The sequence below is a fragment of the Crocodylus porosus genome, unplaced genomic scaffold (assembly GCF_001723895.1).
Source record: "Crocodylus porosus isolate Cpor-Errol unplaced genomic scaffold, CroPor_comp1, whole genome shotgun sequence".
NCBI lineage: Eukaryota > Metazoa > Chordata > Crocodylia > Crocodylidae > Crocodylus > Crocodylus porosus.
In genome coordinates, this window is record NW_017728936.1 from 7255416 (window position 1) to 7274964 (window position 19549).

Consider the following 19549-nt stretch of genomic DNA (forward strand, 5'->3'; position numbering starts at 1 on the left):
TCTCACCCTTTGCCTGCATAGGGGGTGGGGGTGAGACCTTGCTCTTGTCCTGCCTGAGAGGCAAAGTGCACGGGGGAGCAGGTAGGCCGCGCTTTTGCCCTTGCCCTGTCTGTGGCAGGGGTTGGGTTGGGTATTCACAGCTTCTCCTTGGGCTGCCCCCCACTCCCCCCAGCGGTCCTTGTGCTTAAGGCCAGAGGGCCTGCCCCCTCCTGTGCTGAGCGGTGCGATGAGAACTGCTGCTTCCCAGGCAGAAATGTCTGCAAGGAAAAGTGGGGTAGGATCCCTGGTGTCGGTGCTTGCTCGCTGCCGTCCCTCTGAATCCCGTGCCAGATCGGGAGGGTTTGATGGCAGCCAGGAGATGCCTTCAGGTATCTTCCAGTCTTGTTCTCACTTGTGCGGTGACTTGAGGGATCTGGCCCTCTCTGCCTGTTGATTTGCACCTTTCATCTGTACCCTCCTGGTAGTCACATGGTGCTACCAGCTGCGCCCTTCTTCGTTCTCCTGCCCTTTTATTCCTAGATGCCTGTTTGCATTTCCTGTGCTCGTGGCAGGGATGGGCCTGGCTGTGTTGGGGCGCAGCGGTTATGTGGAGGGCAGCAGGGTGTCTTGTGGCACGTGCATTTCCAATTGTTAGCTGCACGCTGGAAGTTAGATGGCTGTTGGGATCCTCTTTCTTAAGCCTGCAGTTCCAGCTGCCTTGTTTCTCTTTGGATTGTGGAGTGCGTTCATCTTCACAGTCATTCAATAATCTGAATTATTGCTGTGGTTTCAGTTTGAATTTGGTGACTTGACATGGTGTGGATGTATTATGAAGTGTTTTCCATGCCTGGTGGTATGGTTGGTGCCACACCCACCATTTGACTGCTGTAGAGAAATAATCCTTTGGTGGACTCGCTGGAGTTTAAAGCACTGATAAGCCTTTTAAGGTGCTGCATGACTTAGTGTCAGTCCTGAAGGAATAAAAAGCATGTGCCAGGCCGTGGATATGTGATCCATCCAGTTCTGAACTAACACTGGAAACGAACATGAGCTGCCCCCACTTGGTTTTATTGCAACCAGCATGTTCAGCCCGAGACTGAAAGCACTGCTTCATAATCGGAGTGAACCACATGCCCACCCCATGCTTGCCAGTCCTCTATCTCCCCTTAATGCCATGATGCTGTTTGTGAGGTGTACAGGGAACCTGCAGAAAGCTGTATATAAGCAGGTGCATTAGAAGAAACTGGTTCTAATCTCCAGCTGGAGGGCTGTAATTAAAATGAGCATGGCTGGACTTCTGCTCTGGAACTTACAAACTATGTAGCCTTGGGCTGCTCACTTCACTGATCTGTTTCTTCATTTGTGAAATGAACTTAATAGTTACAGAGCATTTTTGAGTACTGGTTTTCTTGTAGTGTATTGAATTCAGGAAGGTCTACATAAATGATGCCCGTTAGTGGTATAAAGAGAACTTTCATGACCACACTGGAAGCTTGAGTTGCTTTTGGTCGTAAGAAACCCCCAAACTCTAGCTTAGAGGCTGAAGTAATTAACTGCATTTTTTTAGCAACTTCCATTTTAAAATGCCTCATGCTGTATCATTTGAATCTATTTTAAGATCCCTCAACCCTGTGAGGTAGGTGAGTATTAACCTGTTTTCCCAAGAGGGACACTGAGGCAAAGAGAAGCAATGTGACTTACTTAGGCTCAGAGAGGATCTATGGCAGAGGTGGGAATCTGGGAGCCCTGTATCTGGTTCTCTGGTTGATATCCAGGTGTGGTTTTCTTCCTGTTGCATGTGGGTGCAGATGTAGTTTTGGATGTTGGTCTCTGTGCAGTAACTGTCCTGTGATCATCACAAAACTGTTGGAAGTCTTAAAAAGAAATTGGAATGCAATATTCTGGCTTTGGTGAACAGCTCAGATTGCAGTTTATTCTGTTGTTTGAAGTGCTAATGTCATCTTAAATATGAAAGAACCTCAGTTCCTTGTTTAAAGGTCTGTCAAGTGTCAATTTCAGACCTTTTTCAGCTGTTACTGAGAGCTTAGTATACTGGCAGCCTGTTTTTTTTCCCCATTTGAATTCAATTGGTGCCTTTCCTTGCATAGTAAGATGATCCGTTTCTCTTTGTATGTCACACGTGTTCCCAGCACCTCACCAAGCAGGCTCCTTTCGCCATGGAAGTGCATTAGTGGAGAGAGGCGACTTTACTTCTGTTTATTTGCCCTTCACTTATACCCAGTGGCCCTAGCCAGAATGAGGGCTTCATTGTACTGGGTGCAGCACAGACAAGTAAGAGGTGTTCCCAGGCAAAGATGTATAAGTTGGACAAAAGGCTGGGAAAGAGGGAGTGTTATCCTGTAATTTACAGAAAGGAAAATGAGGCAGAGAGAGAATCAGTGACTTGTCCGAGGGCATGCAGTGTAGCAGAGCAAGGAACTGAGCCCAGGTTTCCCAAATCTTGGTTCGGTTGAACTCCAAAACCACCCTATAGGTCTTCTCTGTTAGCAAGGGTCAGCCTCAGCGCTGACCTTGGTAGGAGGCTAATCGAAAATCCTGACTTAGTCATGCTTTTAGCTTAATAAGGTGGTGTGAGTTTTGCCAAAGAGCTGTGATTACAGCACCAAGGGTCGTACTTCACGTACAAAAACAAGTGAAGGGTTGCATTTACCCTTGTGTACAGCATGGAGCTGAGTATAGGTTCTGGGTTGCACCATAACTGCCTGTCAACTAGGCTCTAGATGGAATATAATATAGTGGGACTATAGATATTTTTAGGTTGTTTCCATGTTAAAATAGGGCTCTACTTGGTCAGAGCTGTCCTAGGGAAGGGGAGGGAACAGGAGAGTATTTGCCTATGTCTCTTAAAGGTAGTTTGAGAGTGTGCTCCCCTAATATCATCCTAGCCAGAAATACATCCATGACAGAACCAGTGACTGGCAAAAACTGTTAGCTGCGCTTTACTCTGCAGGGTCTTATGCTGAATGCTGGCCAAGTGCGGAGTCAGTGTTTTGGGTTTTTTTTCCTTTTTTCAGAAGCTAACAGAGCCACCTTTGCTCTCACAGGTGTTTTAACCTTCGTTGTTAGGAATGAGCAGTGACAGATGGAAGCTTTGTAGCCCTTCTTTTTCACTCGTATTTCTCTTCCTGGAAAAGCCTTGTTGTTTCATTGTGGCTAGAATTGCAGTGCCTCAGCCTTGAATGTGAGACCCTGCAGGAAGGGATTAGAGGGGATGGCAGTAGGTGCTGTGTTGGGTCCTTTTTTTGCTGGCTGTCTGGGTATGCTGATTACAGTTCGATCTCATCACTGTAAAGCTGAGCAAGATGTTCTGGTTTGTTTTAGTGTCCAAGGATAGGAAAGCTGTAGAGAGATCAGGGGCATCTTTACTCCCACCTTCATCCTCTCTGCCTGCTTTCATGAGAATGATATGTTCACAAGCCTTCTGTTTTTGATGCCAGCCTGTTCTGTTCTCATACTTGCAGGCTGCATAGTTTACATCAGCTCATGAGCTACCAGATTCTCCATCTTGCAGTTGCAGAATAATGATCCTTTCAGAGGATCCTCAAAATTTTAACACACTAACTGACCAAACTTAGTGAGGTGGATAGGTGCCTTTGTTTGTCAAATGAGAGAACAGGCATGAACATGGGGAGCTGTGCAGGTAATGCTGCAAACCAGTGGTAGAAGCAGAAAAGACCCCTGGAGCCTGGACCCTCTTCACTGAGGTGCTAGCACTAGTTTCATAGTAGTTTGGGGTCAGAAGGGACCAGAACAGATCATCTAGGCTGACCCCCGCCACTGGTAGGAGTACATGTTGGGATCACGTGACCCCAGACAGGTGTTTGTCCAACCTCTTTTTGAATTTACCCAAGGTAGGAGCCAAGGACCACTTCCATAGGAAGTTGGTTCTAGATCCTAGCCGCCCTAACAGGAAAATGGTGCCTCCTAATCTCTAATCTGAACCTATTCTCCATCAGCTTCTGGCCATTCTTCCTCATCATCCCAGGTGCTGCTGGGGGGAATAGGGCCCTTCCTATTTGCTGCTGAGCTCCCGTAATGAGTTTGTAGGCAGTCACCAAATCGCCCCTCAGCCTACGCTTGCTGAGGCTGAACAGGTTCAGGTCCCTCAGCCTCTCCTCGTAGGGCCTGCCCTGTTGCCCTCGAACCAAGTGGGTAGTCCTCCTCTGAACCCTCTCAAGGCAGGCCACATCCTTCTTAAAGTGCGGTGTTCAGAACTGGACGCAGTACTCCAATTCTGGCCTGACCAGTGTTGCATAGAGGGGAAGTATCACCTCTCTGGACCGGCTTGAGATGCATCTTTGGATGCACGACAAGGTGCAGTTGGCTTTGCTGGCTGCGGTCTGGAATTGCCAGCTCATGTTCATCTTGGAGTCAGTAATGACTCCAAGATCCCTTTCTGCCTCTGTGCTCACAAGGGGGGAGCTCCCCAGCTTGTATGTATGCTGTGGATTCCTTCTTCCCAAGTGCAGCACCCTGCAGTTATCTACATTGAACCCCATCCTGTTATCATCCGCCCACTTCTGTAGTCTGTCTAAATCAAATTGCAGCCTCTCTCTCCCTTTGAGCATGCCTACCTCTCCCCACATCTTGGTGTCATCAGCACTAGGAGGAAGAGAAGATGCAGAAACCTGTGGAACCAAAGGGCATGTACAACAAGGTTACGGCCTTGTTTTTCCTGGCTGTCAAAGTGACCTTCCCTGGCAGCCTATTATTGTGGCACTACCTCAGACTTTTGTTTGTCTTATGGTGTCTGGCCCAGATGGAAAGATGAAGTGTGACCCTTTGTATGGAAAGGGCAAGATTTCCTGAGAGACCTTCTCCTACAACAGTGGTGAAGGCTAGCTTGGGGAGACACTTGGCAGCAGAGAGTTTCCTTTCAACCGTGAGTTTTCCCTGTGGTTCCATCCTTGCAGCTGACCCTCTCATGTGGCATTGAGCAGCACTGCTTAACCCATCATCTTTTCTTCCTAGAGCTCTACTATGACCGAGGGAACCACCATGAATTTGTGTCTCTGGTGAAAGACCTGGCCCGTCCTGGCGAGTTCACTCAGTCACAGACATTTGACTTTGAATTCACACATGTGGAAAAGCCTTATGAGTCTTACACTGGGCAGAATGTGAAGTTACGGTGAGTCTCCTACCACTGTTGTATTTTTCTGTCCCATTTGTTTTTGCTGTACACAGTTTTCAAGCAGTGTCAGACTATCATGACTTGCAGCTTGAGCCTTGGCACTGTACTTACCCTAATCAAAAGTACAGGGGCTAGTAGTTAACTTTAGCAGTACGAGCGTCTGGGGACTCAGACTGAGGGTCAAATGGTTGAGCACAAACAGAACTACAGTCTGGCTTAAATAGGCAAGGGGCAGCTGAAATTCCTGTAAAGAGTTGGCTGTTCTGACAGTGTGATTAGGAAGACTCTGAGCATGGGATATCAGTCTCACATTACATGCTGTGGGAAATCAGAGAACTTCAAAGGGGTCATCTGCATTATCCATTTTTGGAGATACAGATGTGTTGGAGGGTGTAAGGGCCTAATTTAAGCAGTGCAGCTGCTCTTAAACTAACAATTTTCTGTTACCTGCAGAAGTTCACCGTAACTCTGCTAGCCAGACTTCTCATAAGTTTCTGCAGGAAGTAGGCTTCCCAATATCTCGGCCTGCTTCCCAGCAGGAAGGCAGTTAAAGGAGGTATTGGTAAAATGCTATATCCAGCTGCAAGAGGCAGCTCATTCCAATTAATGCTGCATGATGACTGGAAAAGTAGCGAGAGGGCTGTTTCTGAGGGCAATTTTCCTTTAATCGATACTTAGTAAATAATGAGCACTGGGTTATGCAGTGCTTCCCTGACCTGGCTCTTTTAAACTGAATTGCTGCCATTCACGTGAGTGTCTTTAGCCCATCATACAATTGTAAAATCATAGAAAAGTAGGGCTAGAAGGGACCTCTGTAGGTCATCTAGTCCAGCCTCCTGCATGCAGCAGGATCATCCCTACCCATACCATCCTGTGCAGATCCATTGTGTAATCTCTTAGCAAAACAACAGGCAAGCCCAACACACAACCAAAGACCCAACACCCTAACCTGTCACAGGTAAAGCAAGGGAACCATAGTGACCAGTGGCCTGCTGCAAAGGTTGTTAAACTATGCTCTACAGATCCAAGAAAGAGGGTCGCTCTCTGTTTGGGAACCACTGTATAGTCTTGCGTCTTGGGTTGTTAAAGCCTGTGCGGGCAGGGGCATATTGAAAAGTTAAATACTGCATAAGAATATCTGTTGTCTCCTGCAAAGGCCAAATACATGACAGGGGAAGCCCTGTTCATCCTTCTTCTTCCTTGCTTTCCATAATTTAGTTGTACCTCCTCTCCTTTCAGTGACTTGATTTTTTTCCAGGCACACTTTAGCCAGGGCTGGTCCTGGCAGAAGGCTCATTTTGCTCACGCCTGATATTTGGCCAGGGATGAATGCTAAATTATGAGCACTTAGGGCAAAGATAATGGAACTCATCTCCCTCCTGGGACAGCTTTCTGAGCAGTTGTGCAATTCTTGAGGCTGTGCATTGGGCTCAGTGGCAAAACATGGCTTGTCATGGTCCCTCTGTTGTGTGTCCAGAGCTGAATGAGGCGTCGTCTTATTCAGGTCTGTTATAGTTTAAATGGCAAGAGAACCCCAAATTTCTAGTGGCTCTCAAAAATTTATTTGGCAATAAAATGAATATTATGTTGCTACTTCAGTCTCTTGACAGGTTTGGCTAAATACATTTCAACGGTCCTGTAATCAGGCCTACTTATTTTAAGCACGCCCTAGATGTACACACATGCCTTGCTGTTGCTTTGCGGTTCACACATTACAAATTCTAGTTCAGACACAGATTTTAAAGATACCTTGTAAATGCAAAATAGTTGTTGAGTCAGATGCAAAGGCTGGATAACGTCATGATCAGTACCACAGCGATGTAGGTGGAAAGGAATGTGATTAAATCTCATGCTTTGGGGAGGTAACTTGGCAGCTGCTCGGCCTTACAGTGATGAGGTCTAACTGTAATTGGCCTGTGTACAGCATTGTAAAATAGGTCAGCTGGGTAAGGAAGGATTTTTACCTCTCCCTAAACCATGGGGGATTGGCTTTTAAATGTCACCCCATCTCCTTTTTCTTATCCTAATGCTTCCTTCCAGAGCTTCTGCATCTGCTGCCATCTGTGCATGCTCTAACAGGTGAGGGGTTTCCTTGCAGGTATTTCCTCCGAGCTACTGTCAGCCGCAGGCTAAATGATGTGGTGAAGGAGATGGATATTGTTGTGCACACGCTCAGCACTTACCCAGAACTCAATTCCTCTATCAAGATGGAGGTGGGGATTGAGGATTGCCTGCACATCGAGTTTGAGTACAACAAATCCAAGTAAGTGTCCAAAGGTTGCCTGCTGATTAGAGCTCCCTGGAAAGCGGGGCACTGTGCAACCTGCTGGCTAATTCAATGAGATGTGCAGATGTTATGTCAGGGGAACCTGTCATTCCTCCTAGCCTCCCATGTGCTGCAAATCTCAGCCCACCTACCATGGCCTTGAAGTGCAGATGGGTCCATCTGTCCCAACATACTGAATGTGGGATGCAGATTTGATGCATCAGTTTATTTTACTCTGGCATAATCTTCCTGTTGTTCTGAGCAAGGCAGTATTCTCAGGTACCCCCAAGACACAGCTGCTGCTGTTTGCTAGATGATACCATTAAATATGGGACTGTCATTGTTAATCTGGTAGAAAAGTTAGAATTAACCCTCGTAAGCTACGTTTTTTTTGCATCCGTCCCAGGCAGTTCTTGAGGGTTCTCCTGCAAGGTATCAATCATGCTAGTAGCAAATGACCTAAATAGCTGATATAGCAGACTTGGATTTCATTGTTGAAATCCAAAACCTCTCATCGTGTTTTTTTTTCTGATGATCCCATGCATACTTGCCAGTTTCCCAAGAGAACTGGAGGATGAAAGCCTGGTTAGTTAAAGCAGGCCCGTTTGGGTGCTTGGGATTCCCGTGAAGTTTAGAGTGGAGATGTGATGGTGTAGATATATGGAAGTATCTGACCACATCTTGGCTCTTCAGTCTGTGCCCTGCGCTATATCAGGTGTGAGATGGACCATGGTGCTCTTTCTTGTCCCTTCCAGGTACCATTTGAAAGATGTGATCGTAGGAAAAATCTACTTCCTGCTGGTGCGGATCAAGATCAAACACATGGAGATCGATATCATCAAGAGAGAGACAACAGGGACTGGACCAAACGTTTACCATGAGAATGACACAATAGCTAAATATGAGATCATGGATGGAGCCCCTGTGAGAGGTCTGGAGGGTTGGGAGGGTTTCTTTTTTGTTTCTGTTCTATAATTTTGGGGGAGCAGAGCTGCTCAAGTACTGGGAATGTGGGACTGCATAGGAATCCCATAGCGTCTTCAGCTGAATTCCCATTTTCTTATAGAGTAATATGCCTTCTGTTACATTCGTGAATCTTAGGCACCTTTGTCAAATACCAGAAACATGAATCTTCTGCAACATGTGAGATATCAAGGCACAGAGAGGCTGGGACTGACGGTCTCTTTGCAGATTGGCAGAGGAATAGACTTGGAGCCATTACTGACACAAATTTAGTCTAAGTGAAGCTGAGAGGTGGTGTCCTGTTGCCACAAGTCCCCTGTGCCAAGCCCTTGGTGATGGTATTAATTTGTAGTGTCTTTGTAACTCTATTCCAGAGTTGCCACATCTCTCGCTATAGCAAGCATCATCCCATTCTCTCTTTCCTGCTGCTGTAATGTTGTAGGTGATGGGTCCCTGGGCTTACAGTTAAGGAGGGGGTATAATGTTACTAAGGTCTAAGCACATAAACCACTACGCTGGGAATGAAGCCATTTGGCTTGTATCAGCAGCAATACACTTTGGAAGAATGGGAGGGAAAGGCTTGCAAGAGTTGGCGAGTTGTGGTTTGATCTCATTGTGCTGGTGTCCTCTGCAGGGGAGTCCATTCCAATCAGACTCTTCTTGGCGGGCTACGAGCTGACACCAACTATGAGGGACATCAATAAGAAGTTCTCGGTGCGTTATTACCTCAACCTGGTGCTGATAGATGAAGAGGAAAGGCGCTACTTCAAACAGCAGGTAAGAAGGCAGAAGTGATGCTGCATCATGGTGCAGGATTGCATCTAATTTTTAACATGGCATCTAGAAAGGTCCTTTAAAACTCACAACAGGTCAGTTTTGGGCAGCGCCCCATGTGGTGCTCACTAGAGCTGTCCCGCCTAGGGTGGGCGTGGAGAATGCATTAGAAAACACTAGATCAGATAGGTGTTTGTGTCCAGTTAAAGGAATGGTCTTAATGGGGGGCACGACCTACTACAGGCAGCTCCCTTGGTTGTTACTGATTCTTTGCTCTGTGCCAGGTGCTGCTGTCCTTCTCCTTAACTGTGGTGGCGCTGCCTTGTATATTAGGACACAGCTAGCATCTAGTGGTTGCTCCTCATATGCCTGGCCTGTTCTGCATGGAGTTTTGCCACCTGGCCATCCACTGCATTGGGAGGGATCCTTCCTAGGAACTGTAATAGTTTTTCACAGCTTGAAGGGGCAAGAGTGGAATATGCCAGCACATGACATGTCCTTTACTGGGGGTAGATGCAAGTTACTGCTCTGTCACTTTGGATCCAAGGCTGAGGAGCTCCTGGGTAGAGCCACCATTGCTACTACAATCCTAACAGGTTTTGCTATCTCTCCTCCATAGGAGGTGGTGCTATGGCGAAAAGGAGACATCGTGAGAAAGAGCATGTCCCACCAGGCAGCCATCGCCTCTCAGCGGTTTGAAGGGACGTCCTCCCATGCTGAGGCCAGGACCCCCAGCCAACCTGCAGAGAACAACAGCCGGCAGTGAGAGACCTATGGAACGAGGCTGCTGCGGAACCTGAGATTCTGGAGCCAGTGGCAGCAGTGAGGGGAAAAGAAGATATTTCAGAGACTTACGACAATAAATATCCGTTTTTGACTTAACTCCTTTCTTCAAAGGACCACGGGGGTAGGGTGGGGGAGGGGGCAACATGAGCTACAGCAATGATGGCACAGAGTTGAACATACCCTAGTGCTCCCCAATTGACTACATTCCTCTGGGGTCACCTGTTTTTACATGTGCAGGAGTCTTGGAGCTGGCTGGCTTCCTCTTTGCCACAAAACCTCCCATCCCCCACTTCCCACCCCCTTCAGCCTGGCAGCAGGGAAGGGGGAGCATGGAAGGGAAATGGGATTTCTTCTCCGTGTTGTGCATGTGGTTTTGGTTGTGGAGTGGAATTTTGCTGCCATCTAGGAGTCTTGGTGCGGCGAGGAGGAGGGAGTGTGGCAGCATTTTAGCTGTACAACAAGAGTGCGAATGAGCAAGTGGGGAAGGAAGCAGTTTCAGCTGGAGGCGTAGCCTGTTATAAATTCTTTGGTCCCTGTTTTTTCTTCCCCTTCGCGCTTTTCCTGGACTCCCTGCTGCAAATGGGTATATAACGATTGTTGAATCAGCCTGGTGACTAGAGCAGAACTGTCGCCTTGGGGAGCACAGCAGGTGGTGCGTCCCTCTCTTCCGAGCTCTGGGACGCAGCATCTTGTTGAGGGGGTGTGGAAGGTCAAACACAAAACGCCCAGGCAGCTGACGGGTGGTGGATGCTGGGTAGTGCAGTGGCTGAGGGAATGCGAGCTAGCAGAGCAGCTGAATAGTGAATCTGGGGGAAACTGCTCATTGCTGAAAAAGCAGAGTCGGTATTGTCTGCCTTGGAAGCTCAGGCTGTTGGATACAACTGAGTCCTCATATTACAGCCAACCTCGGACATCTAAGTCCTGGGAAGTGCTCTCTGCGATAGATCACAGTACAACAGATTCCATGTACTGCTGTGTGTGCTGAAATGGGAAGCAGTGCAGTCAACTCAATTTGTACAAGGGAAAGTGCTGCAGAGCAAGAGGTTGAGGAATTGGTGCCATTGCCCGAGAAGCTGCTTGTGTGAGAGCATTTTGTGTCTAGTTCTCCCTTTGTCTTATTTATCCGAGCTCAGCCTTAGGATTTGCCTTAGGCGGGGTGCTGAGGTCAAAACCTCTTCCATGTTGAGAGAACAGATTTCACAGTGGGTGGAGGAGGGTGAGGATGCTGGTTGCAAAGTTTAAACACCTGCACTTGAAAGGCTTGCTGTCTGCTCCCTTGAACTGTGGGCCTGGGGGTTGCTGTTCCTAGCAAGCGTGGATGTCATTGTTCAAGTAGAGGCCTTTACATCTATTAGGTCACAACAAATCAGTGGTCAGTGTCTGCTTCTACGCAGATGAGTGATGGAGGCCTGATGAGAATGAGTGGGACTGTCTTTTGGGCCTGCTAGCTGAGGATCATGTCAGAGGATGCCTCTTGCTCTCAAATTCCATTTAACTTTGGGAGGGCTGCTGCATTGTGAGAGAGTTTGTGGCAGAGATTAAGTCCTCCTGTAAATCTGAAGTGGCTTTTTAAACTTGATTGACTGCATTTGGAAAATAGCCATCCTTTTGAGATGCCCTTCCAGGAAGCAGGTATTATAGCTGTCTTCCAGCAGAAGGACATGAAAACCTGAACTAAATTCTGGGACATTAGTTCCCTCAAATGGGATCTGCACTGATGACTTCCCCTGTAGTTTTGTAGCTCACTGGGGCTCTGCCTGGCTTGGTTTTGAATCCAGAATTTGTTCTGTCACTGTCTGCCGGTTGGATACAGAACTGTGTTCTTGCTGCTGGGAAGTTAAAACATCTTCAACCTCAATTTGTCAGACAGTGCCACTGTGCCTGTTGTGGGGAGTGTGGGATCTGGGTGGGAGGGGGAGATCTTTATGTAGTAAGAAAGCTGCTGTAGTTCAGTGATACATGTGTGTTCTGCTTGCCAAAGTGAGTTATTTTTCACTCATCCATCATGCGTAGGACTATGGTTCTTAACCTAGCTGGAGAGTCCTGCCCTGTTGCAGAGGACACTAATTGCCTCTTTTCTGCTGTGAACTATAGTGTCATGCCATGTTCTGCTCTGTAGTAGTGAAGGTGTGTGGCTTACTCTGCCTCTTTCCATGAGAAGTCTGTGCTCTGGGCTGGAACTATGGTCTCTTTTCTCAGCCTGAACTGGAGACTTGTATGGGCAACTGTCTTATTACATCAGGAAAGGAGACAGCAGCATGCTTTGGGACTTGTGTACCCAAGGAACTTGTCATTCCTCCTGACACTAATTTAATGAGCTCTGGCCCCTGGGGAGGGATAAAGGCACGCTGTGGTAATGCATAATGAGTTGGGATCAGGTGATACTCCCTTTGGGAGCCACTTGGGGTAGCAGACTGAGGCAAGCACAGCAATTATTTTAAATTTAAGCTATTTAAAACCCTGACCCTCCCTCTTTACCTCACTCTTACCCAGCCCCAAAACCATCCTCTTTTTGCTTGCTGCTCTTGGTCGTAGTATGCATTGTGCTGAGAGAGCTCAGTGGATGAAGTTGTCTGTGGATTAGGTGAGTTTACTTACTGTTGAAACGCGGTAGCAAATGGTGAGAATTTGGTCTCAAGTTGCACGTGGTGATTCTATATTTTTGGGTGGGAGGGGTGGTTTAGCAGGGAGAGTTTCAGAGGTGTTTGCTCATCACGGCTGGAGAAGATGCATGACCAAGCGTGTTTTTTCTGCTGTCTTTCCTTTGCCCCCACCTGTCTCCCGGGTTGTAAGACCAGAATTCCAAGTCTTCCCCCCCTCCCCCCTTTGTTTTACCTTTTTTCTGATTTGATCACTTGACCTGCTTTCCAGTTTGCCCACTTTGCTGGGTACGTAGGATCTCATCTCCTGAGGACAAAGCTGGAAGCCTCTCAGGAGTAGCAATGTTAACATACAAGGCCAGTACAAGACACTACAGAAGAGGGAGTTAAGTGAGAGAAGGGGCACTACAGTGTTTAGGCAAACCCCACGCTGGGGAGGTGGTAGGTGGTGCTTCGGTTGTTCCTTTTCCAGGTGGAGATTTGCACTGGGGGGGGGGGAAGGGGGCAAGGAGTGCAGGGTGTGTAGGCACTGAACCAAGCAGTGCAACTTGTAATTAAGCCTCTGCCGTGTTTACATGGTTCTTAATTCGTTGTCTTTTCAATGACTGTATTTTGAAATTTGGTTTATGTCTCTCTGATTAAAAGGCCATCCTGGGCTTTCAAATGCTGTGCACAAGTTCGTCTGACTGGATTTGTATTGCAGCACTGAACTCTTCTACTTTTCTATGCACGGGTCACTTACCTGGCACCTTTTTGCAGGATAGACAACGTGGTTTTGAGTGCCTCTACAGGTGTCAGCAGCGGTACTGATAGGAAAAGTAGCTAGCCAGCTTTAAGCCATGGTGGTTGGTGCAGCTACGATAGCCCAGATACTTGTTCTTTTTCCTTTGGCCCTACTTTTGTAGGATGAAGAGCAAGTCCTTTACTAAAGTAATTAACTCTGGTCACTAGATCAGCATGAGGGTTCCACTTTGCCTCTGTTTTAAAGCTCTACAGACCATTAAGGATTTGAAGTCCACTTTGCAGCAGCTCACCTCTTGAAGAGTTTCAGTTTTGGACATATATTGTGCAAGTCACAGCCACACAGACTTGAGACCAGACACCGGCTTTTGCAGAACTTTGCTCCCTCCAGTCTTGGTGAAGACCTTTCCATGTGTCAGATGTACAGTGTCATCTTGGCATCATGAACAGTAAAAACCACCAGTCAAGCCAAGCCCTGCTGCTCTGGCTGTAGATGTAAAGCTGCTAGTCTGTCCCCACCCCTGACAAGTAGATGCATTCAACTTTAGAAAAAGTTTTATTTAAAAAGAGCACTGTGCACCAAAATAAGCAATTATGCATATATAATCAGGCTTTGGTTTGCCAGGCAGTCTTTCCTCATGCCTGGGGCTGAAGATAAGTTTGGGAGGGAGCGTTCTAGTTAAGGGAACACATTCACCTTGGCATCGATGGGACCCCATGCTGCAGTCAGTCTGCCTAGCGTGGCTTCTCCTCAAGAGTCAGGATGAATTCAAATTCCTCTGGGTGAAGCAGTAAGGGGGGGAGGAAAGTCAAAACAACTTGCCAGTGACTGAACAAGGGCTCTCTCAAATCAGGAAGGAGTCACATCAATAACCCCAATGTTAAGAACATGTTCTTACCTTTTGTCAGGGGCTGGATGGAGAGCCTATGCCTGGAGAAGAGCAGCATGTTCTTTAGCGGACCGCCCGACTCTTTGTGTTCCTGGTGGTGAGCCTTGAGCTCAGACAGGGCAATGAAGCGTTTAGTCATCCGTACAAACTGGACATCCACCTGGGGCAGGGGTAGAGATATGGGCAGTGAGGGAGTGAAGAAAGAAAATGGAGAACACCCCTTAAGCTTAGACTTAATCTTCTCCTCAGGTGGAGTTTGAGATAACCCTCCCCTACAGTTTCCTACGCTTTTAGACTGGATGTTCTTTCTAATGTAGATTTTAGGGGTCAGCAGTGTTCTAGGGCAGTGCCAAAAGCACCCACAACCTCAACCTGACAGATGCTTGTGTGCTTGGGATAGGCAGTGGGGGAGGTATAAGTGGCCTAATCCTTGTTACAGCAGGGCCCTTCTCTGCCACCTGCCCCGAGGCATGCATGCATGCTGCACTCTGGGACCCATGTCGGGGGGTGCCTACCCCTACTGTAGACCATTTAATCTGCTTCCTCCTACTGTACTCTGCAGCATGGAGGCTGTATCTATTTTGTTTTCAGGCACCAGGGTTTACCAGCCAGTTTCCAGATAAGGCTGTGAACTTCAAGAGACCAATCCTGGCCTCCTTTAGGATGGGGTGCAAAGCACAGCAGAACAGGAAACAACTGGACTGAGTTCTCATAGGAGAAAGGTGATGCAAGTCTGCACCAGAGCTCTGACACAGCAGAGACCACTGTGCTTTCCCTGGCATTCAAAACCAGCAGTGTGTCACCAAGTACAGCGCATAATTACCATGGACCATTTGGGTTTCTCTTTGCTGCTGGACGAATCGTAGTGAGGATCCTTCTCGTCAAATTGAGTGTGGTCAGGGTAAAACTCTTTCACAATCTAGAATGAATGGCCAACAATAAGTATGACGAGGCTATAAGCTGATGCCCTTTCTGCCACAATAGGGAGGAAGGACCAATAAAAAGCCCTTCTTCACCTCTCCCTTATCTGCTTCTAAAGTCCCAGTAAACTGGAACATAGATCTATTTCCACATGGGTAAACTAAGCAAGGAGGTTTAAAGATTCTGCTTAAGGAAGCACACTGAACTGAGCCTAGAACTCTGCTTTATGGATTTCACCGAGAAGTGTGCGTTGCAAAAGCGCATCTGAAGAAATGAAGGACCAGGGCTCAGGGATTCTAGTACCCTGCTCTTCCTCTCCTGATTAGTGTGCTCACTATGGAGTTAGATGGATTCTGACCTGGCTACAAATGCTGCACAATAGCACCAGCAGAATTTCTCTCTCTGCTGTGAGAAGATGTAAGGCTTGGCTATGAACTGATGATGCCTAGGCTTGTCGCATCTCCAGTTAGGCTATTTTAACACTGTGACAGGATTAGGTCTAACAGGCTGGCATTTCCGTTAGTTCAGCAGTGATTTTTTTTTTCCTTCATGGATGGGATTGGAAAGAGGTTCTTACCTTGGTAATTCCAACAATCCCAGGGTCTTTGCAGTTGCTGTGATAGAAAAATGCTTCTTGCCCAAGTTTCATATCCCTCATGAAATTCCGTGCCTGCCAGAGTTAAACAAGAGATCACGGTATCTTATAGCATCCTACACAGGTTACCAGGAACTGTCCCCATTAACTACTGAATGAAACAGGAAGAATAGAACTACTGGGAGTTATGGCAGGGGCCACTCACGCTTCAGTTGCTCATCCAAACTTTCCTAAAAGAGCCAACATGTTTTTTAAACCTGAACTTGGAGTATGAAGCAACAACAAAATATCTACTAAAAGAGCAACATCATGTTGACTTGGTGGGGAGGGGAAATCTGTTGGACAGAGCTCTGAAGATGCTTGTCATGGTACAGGCAGCCAAGCAAACCGGGCAGAGACGAGGCACTGAAATCATGTGGGCTGGGACTTGGCATGCAAAATCTAAAAGGAAGGGCAGGGCAGGGTTGCCGTTTTAGTCGTACTGTAAACTTGTTTCTGAGACCAGACTAAGGGCAGGGAGGGGGCAGAAGAGGAAGAAGTTGGGCAGTCTGTCAGAGCCTGGATGTGCTTGACAGTAGAAGTTTTTAAGGCCATTAGCTGCAGACATTCTTCCCAGAGTGCAGCAGCAGCCGCCGACAACTGACAGTGTACACAGCAGGGAACGCTTCTGGCACAACAGGTGGTTGGGGGAACAAATTATCCTTCAGAAATAAATTTCTTGTGTTCTTGTTTCTAAAGTAATATATTAGGTGACATGGTATTTACGAGCTGGGCCACATCTGGCACTTAATCATCACTCTTTACCTGGTAATTCCTGATCCCGTCCCAGCATGCTGTCTGGTTGGGTTCAGCCTTTAAGTCTTCGATGCTAAACTGTCCAACAAAATTAAGATGCACATTAGCTTCAACTGTTTGGTTTTAATGAGCAAGAGCCTTTCCTATTGTCTATATATTCCCCACTTTCCTAGCGCATCTCATCATGGTGTTTGCTTCCCAAAGCATTTTGTTCCACTCATGGCTTACAGAAGGAATGCTTTGGCAGTCTTGGGGACTGAAGCAGGAGTGGGGCTATTGTACCGTTTCTGCTAGCCCCGCAGTTAATCTTTCATGGATTCTAGGGGTGGGAAAGAGGCTCTTGCCCTGCATTTCAGCAATCCCAGCCTCTCTGCAGTTACTGTGATAGGAAAAAAGGCCTTTTGTTCAATCTTCAGATGTAATCTGACATTAAGCTTTTAACCTGCAGTAACAGGGAATCTAACTGGTTCAAGCTTATGCCTTTACTCTTATGAGGTACATACACAAAGTTAAATGCACACTGAACTTTGTGGCATTGTTCCCAGAAAGAATGGTATTTCTGAGCGGCTAAATGTTGAGAAGTGGGGAAGAAATGAAGCAATTTTGTTGTTGCAAATGAAGCCTGAAACCTTTGATCCCACAGTCAATACAGTTCAGGTGCTGGCCCTCTGTTTAGCAGCTTTCACTCCTCTCCCAGCACCCTCTACCTCCTGCCCAAGCAAGCCTGGTGACTAAGTACTTACTTTCACATCTGCTCCTTTCTCGAACCTGCTCTCCGGCTCTGATTTCAGAAGCCAGTGGCTGTATGTTTGCTTGCTTCCCTGTCCACCAGAGCTGGCCTCCTTCTTGACAACCTTTCCTGAGCTTTTCTCTGCTGGTTTTGAACTCTCCATTGCAGACTCCTCATGACTTTCATGTTTAGCTTGCTTAGTCTCAGGCTTCTTTTTATCTTTTAAAAGAAAGAAAATCAGAGAAATACATGTAGAACACATATTTTCGTTCTAATTTGGCAATGTCTGTAATCACTTGATTTACGTCCATGTAAGTCTGATATTTGATATTACCTGAACAGAGTAGGAGAATGTGGGGGGAGTTCAAGACTCTAACTTTGGCTGACAAAAAGCACATAGGCTTGTAAGGTCCAATGTTTCTGGTATGCGTACAAAAGCAAGAAACAAAGCTTGCTCCCGCCCCCCGACAGCAGTAATCTAATGATTGCCCAAAATGTTCTCATATTGTGGGAAAGCCAAGATAAGGATTAGCTTCCTCAAAATCACAGCAAAATGCAGCAGAATCTACATTTAAGAGCTGGGAAACTAACTGCCGGGCACCAAATTGAGCAAGTCAGCTGGCAAGTGAACAGAACCAGCCTCTGCCTCAAGTTTTAATGATTTGTTTTGCAGCAGTGCCTAGACACCACAGAGATATGTCCCATTGTGCAAGACCCTTGCTGATAAATCCTGCCGTATGCATCTACAACAGGGCCGCGCAATTAATTTTGGGCTGAGGGCCGCTTACTGAGTTTTGGCAAGCCCTTGAGGGCTGCATGACAGGCAGCCCAGGGCAGATTAATATTAAGTTTTCTAAATTTTTTAGGGGCCCCACAGGCAGGGTGGCCTGGCAGGCTGTATCCGGACCCTGGGCCGCATTTTGCCCACCCCGATCTACAATCTAAACTCTGAGTGGCACAGCCCGGGATGCAAAAAAGGGCACATGGATTAGAGCTAAGTGAAGAGACCTGTGCACAGTCTAAGAGCAGACGCGAATACAGGCCGTCCTTGATTTACAAGGTTTCGCACTTACAACGTTTATAAAATTGACACCCTGTTTCAACTTTACAATGCTAGATCTGATGCGATGCCTCACCAGCGAACAAGTTCAAGACTCCAGAAAAACCTGCAGCCATCAAGAGCCCTTCAAGAAGTCCAGCCAAGTCACCTCAAAGAAGTCCTTCCAAATCAGTGTGATTGCTATTTACAGTATAAGTACATTAATGTAGCTATATTACCTGTCTATAATTGATTCAGTACAAACTTTCTGGTTATTTTTTGGGAAAATATGGTATTGGGCCTTGATTCTGGAACCAATCAAGCCCCAGCTGGTTCAGGAACCCTCATTTATCACATTGCTTCCTATGGCAAAATCAGTTCTCAGTTACAATGTTTCAACTCAATTGTGTCGCAAGTTCAAGGACTGCCTGTATACCATTCTGGTGTCCAGTCCTCTCATCCAAAACCACGTTCCCTAACCACAAACTGCAAGGCAAATATACAACCGTATACGGCAGCCTGGGCAGCTGCTGGTGCAATTGCAATCCATGACTGTCGCTAGAAATGAGACCCAAGAAGTGAAAATTTTGGAACCATTTACTCGTGGTTCCAAAACAATCCCTTATTAGACCAACTGGGAAAAGAAACATGAGAAATTGCACACACAAAGAGTTATCATTTTCTGCAAGCTTTCAGGCTAGATAGATATTTGCACTCTCTCAGTTGGGATCATTTTGGGGCCTGGATTTTGGCATTTCTTTTTACGCATCCCACGTGCACCCTGGACCCATTGCCGACCGGCGCACAGACCTTCAGTCGCTGCTTGGCTTCGCTTCCTGCTTGGCCAGGGCATGTCTGGGCCCTGGGACGAGTCGCTTTCACGGATGAGAAGCGCCTACGGAGAGGGTGAGGCGTTAGCGGGGCAGCCTGACAACCCCCCTTCCCTAGGGACGGTGCCAGTGTCACTTCCCTCCCCCCCGCCAAAAAAAAAAACCTCAACCCATTTTAATTTATATATATTAAACAGGGATCCTGCAACTTGCGGCTCTTGTGCATCCTACACCCGAGTTCAAGCCCACGCCCGGCCCCACCCTGCCCCTCCCCCGCCCTCGGGCACTGCTTCTCGGCTCTGCGCTCAAGGATGTCCCGAGCTTTTCCGGGCCCAGGAGGGCTCCCCTCCTGCAGCGGAACGGCCCCGAGAGGAGATCCGGCCCCGGCCCCGCTCACCGCGCCTTTCCCCCGCCGCTCCCGGAGCAGGGCCTCGTTCCCGCCAATTACAGTCGGCGGGAAAAAAAAACTGCCACCAGTCCCTTTAAGA

At 47.3% G+C, this 19549-nt stretch overlaps 2 protein-coding genes across 2 annotated transcripts; one reads left to right on the plus strand and one right to left on the minus strand.

Moving 5' to 3' along the window:
* Positions 1–3624: 3624 nt before the first annotated feature.
* On the plus strand, positions 3625–13193 carry VPS26B (VPS26, retromer complex component B). Its single transcript, XM_019546896.1, has 6 exons — positions 3625–3640; positions 4888–5128; positions 7230–7394; positions 8153–8328; positions 8995–9137; positions 9754–13193. The coding sequence occupies exons 1-6, from the start codon at positions 3625–3627 to the stop codon at positions 9898–9900; spliced, it is 888 nt and encodes a 295-aa protein (XP_019402441.1). The 3' UTR covers positions 9901–13193.
* Positions 13194–13798: 605 nt separating this feature from the next.
* On the minus strand, positions 13799–19545 carry THYN1 (thymocyte nuclear protein 1). Its single transcript, XM_019547031.1, has 8 exons — positions 19459–19545; positions 19042–19126; positions 17206–17411; positions 16472–16540; positions 15650–15742; positions 14975–15070; positions 14161–14311; positions 13799–14040 (listed from the first exon to the last, which is right to left on the minus strand). The coding sequence occupies exons 2-8, from the start codon at positions 19082–19084 to the stop codon at positions 13997–13999; spliced, it is 702 nt and encodes a 233-aa protein (XP_019402576.1). The 5' UTR covers positions 19085–19126; positions 19459–19545; the 3' UTR covers positions 13799–13996.
* Positions 19546–19549: the final 4 nt, after the last annotated feature.

What these genes read in the sequence shown, in the direction of transcription:
- VPS26B (XM_019546896.1), top strand. An exon ending in GGGCAGAATGTGAAGTTACG is followed by an intron (nt 5,129 to 7,229) that starts GTGAGTCTCCTA and finishes GTTTCCTTGCAG; the next exon opens with GTATTTCCTCCGAGCTACTG. An exon ending in GGATGGAGCCCCTGTGAGAG is followed by an intron (nt 8,329 to 8,994) that starts GTCTGGAGGGTT and finishes TGTCCTCTGCAG; the next exon opens with GGGAGTCCATTCCAATCAGA.
- THYN1 (XM_019547031.1), bottom strand. Translation starts at nt 19,084, where the DNA reads ATGCCCTGGCCAAGCAGGAAGCGAAGCCAAGCAGCGACTGAAG. An exon ending in GGATTGTTGGAATTACCAAG is followed by an intron (nt 15,071 to 15,649) that starts GTAAGAACCTCT and finishes CATTCATTCTAG; the next exon opens with ATTGTGAAAGAGTTTTACCC. An exon ending in CATCCAGCCCCTGACAAAAG is followed by an intron (nt 14,041 to 14,160) that starts GTAAGAACATGT and finishes TGCTTCACCCAG; the next exon opens with AGGAATTTGAATTCATCCTG.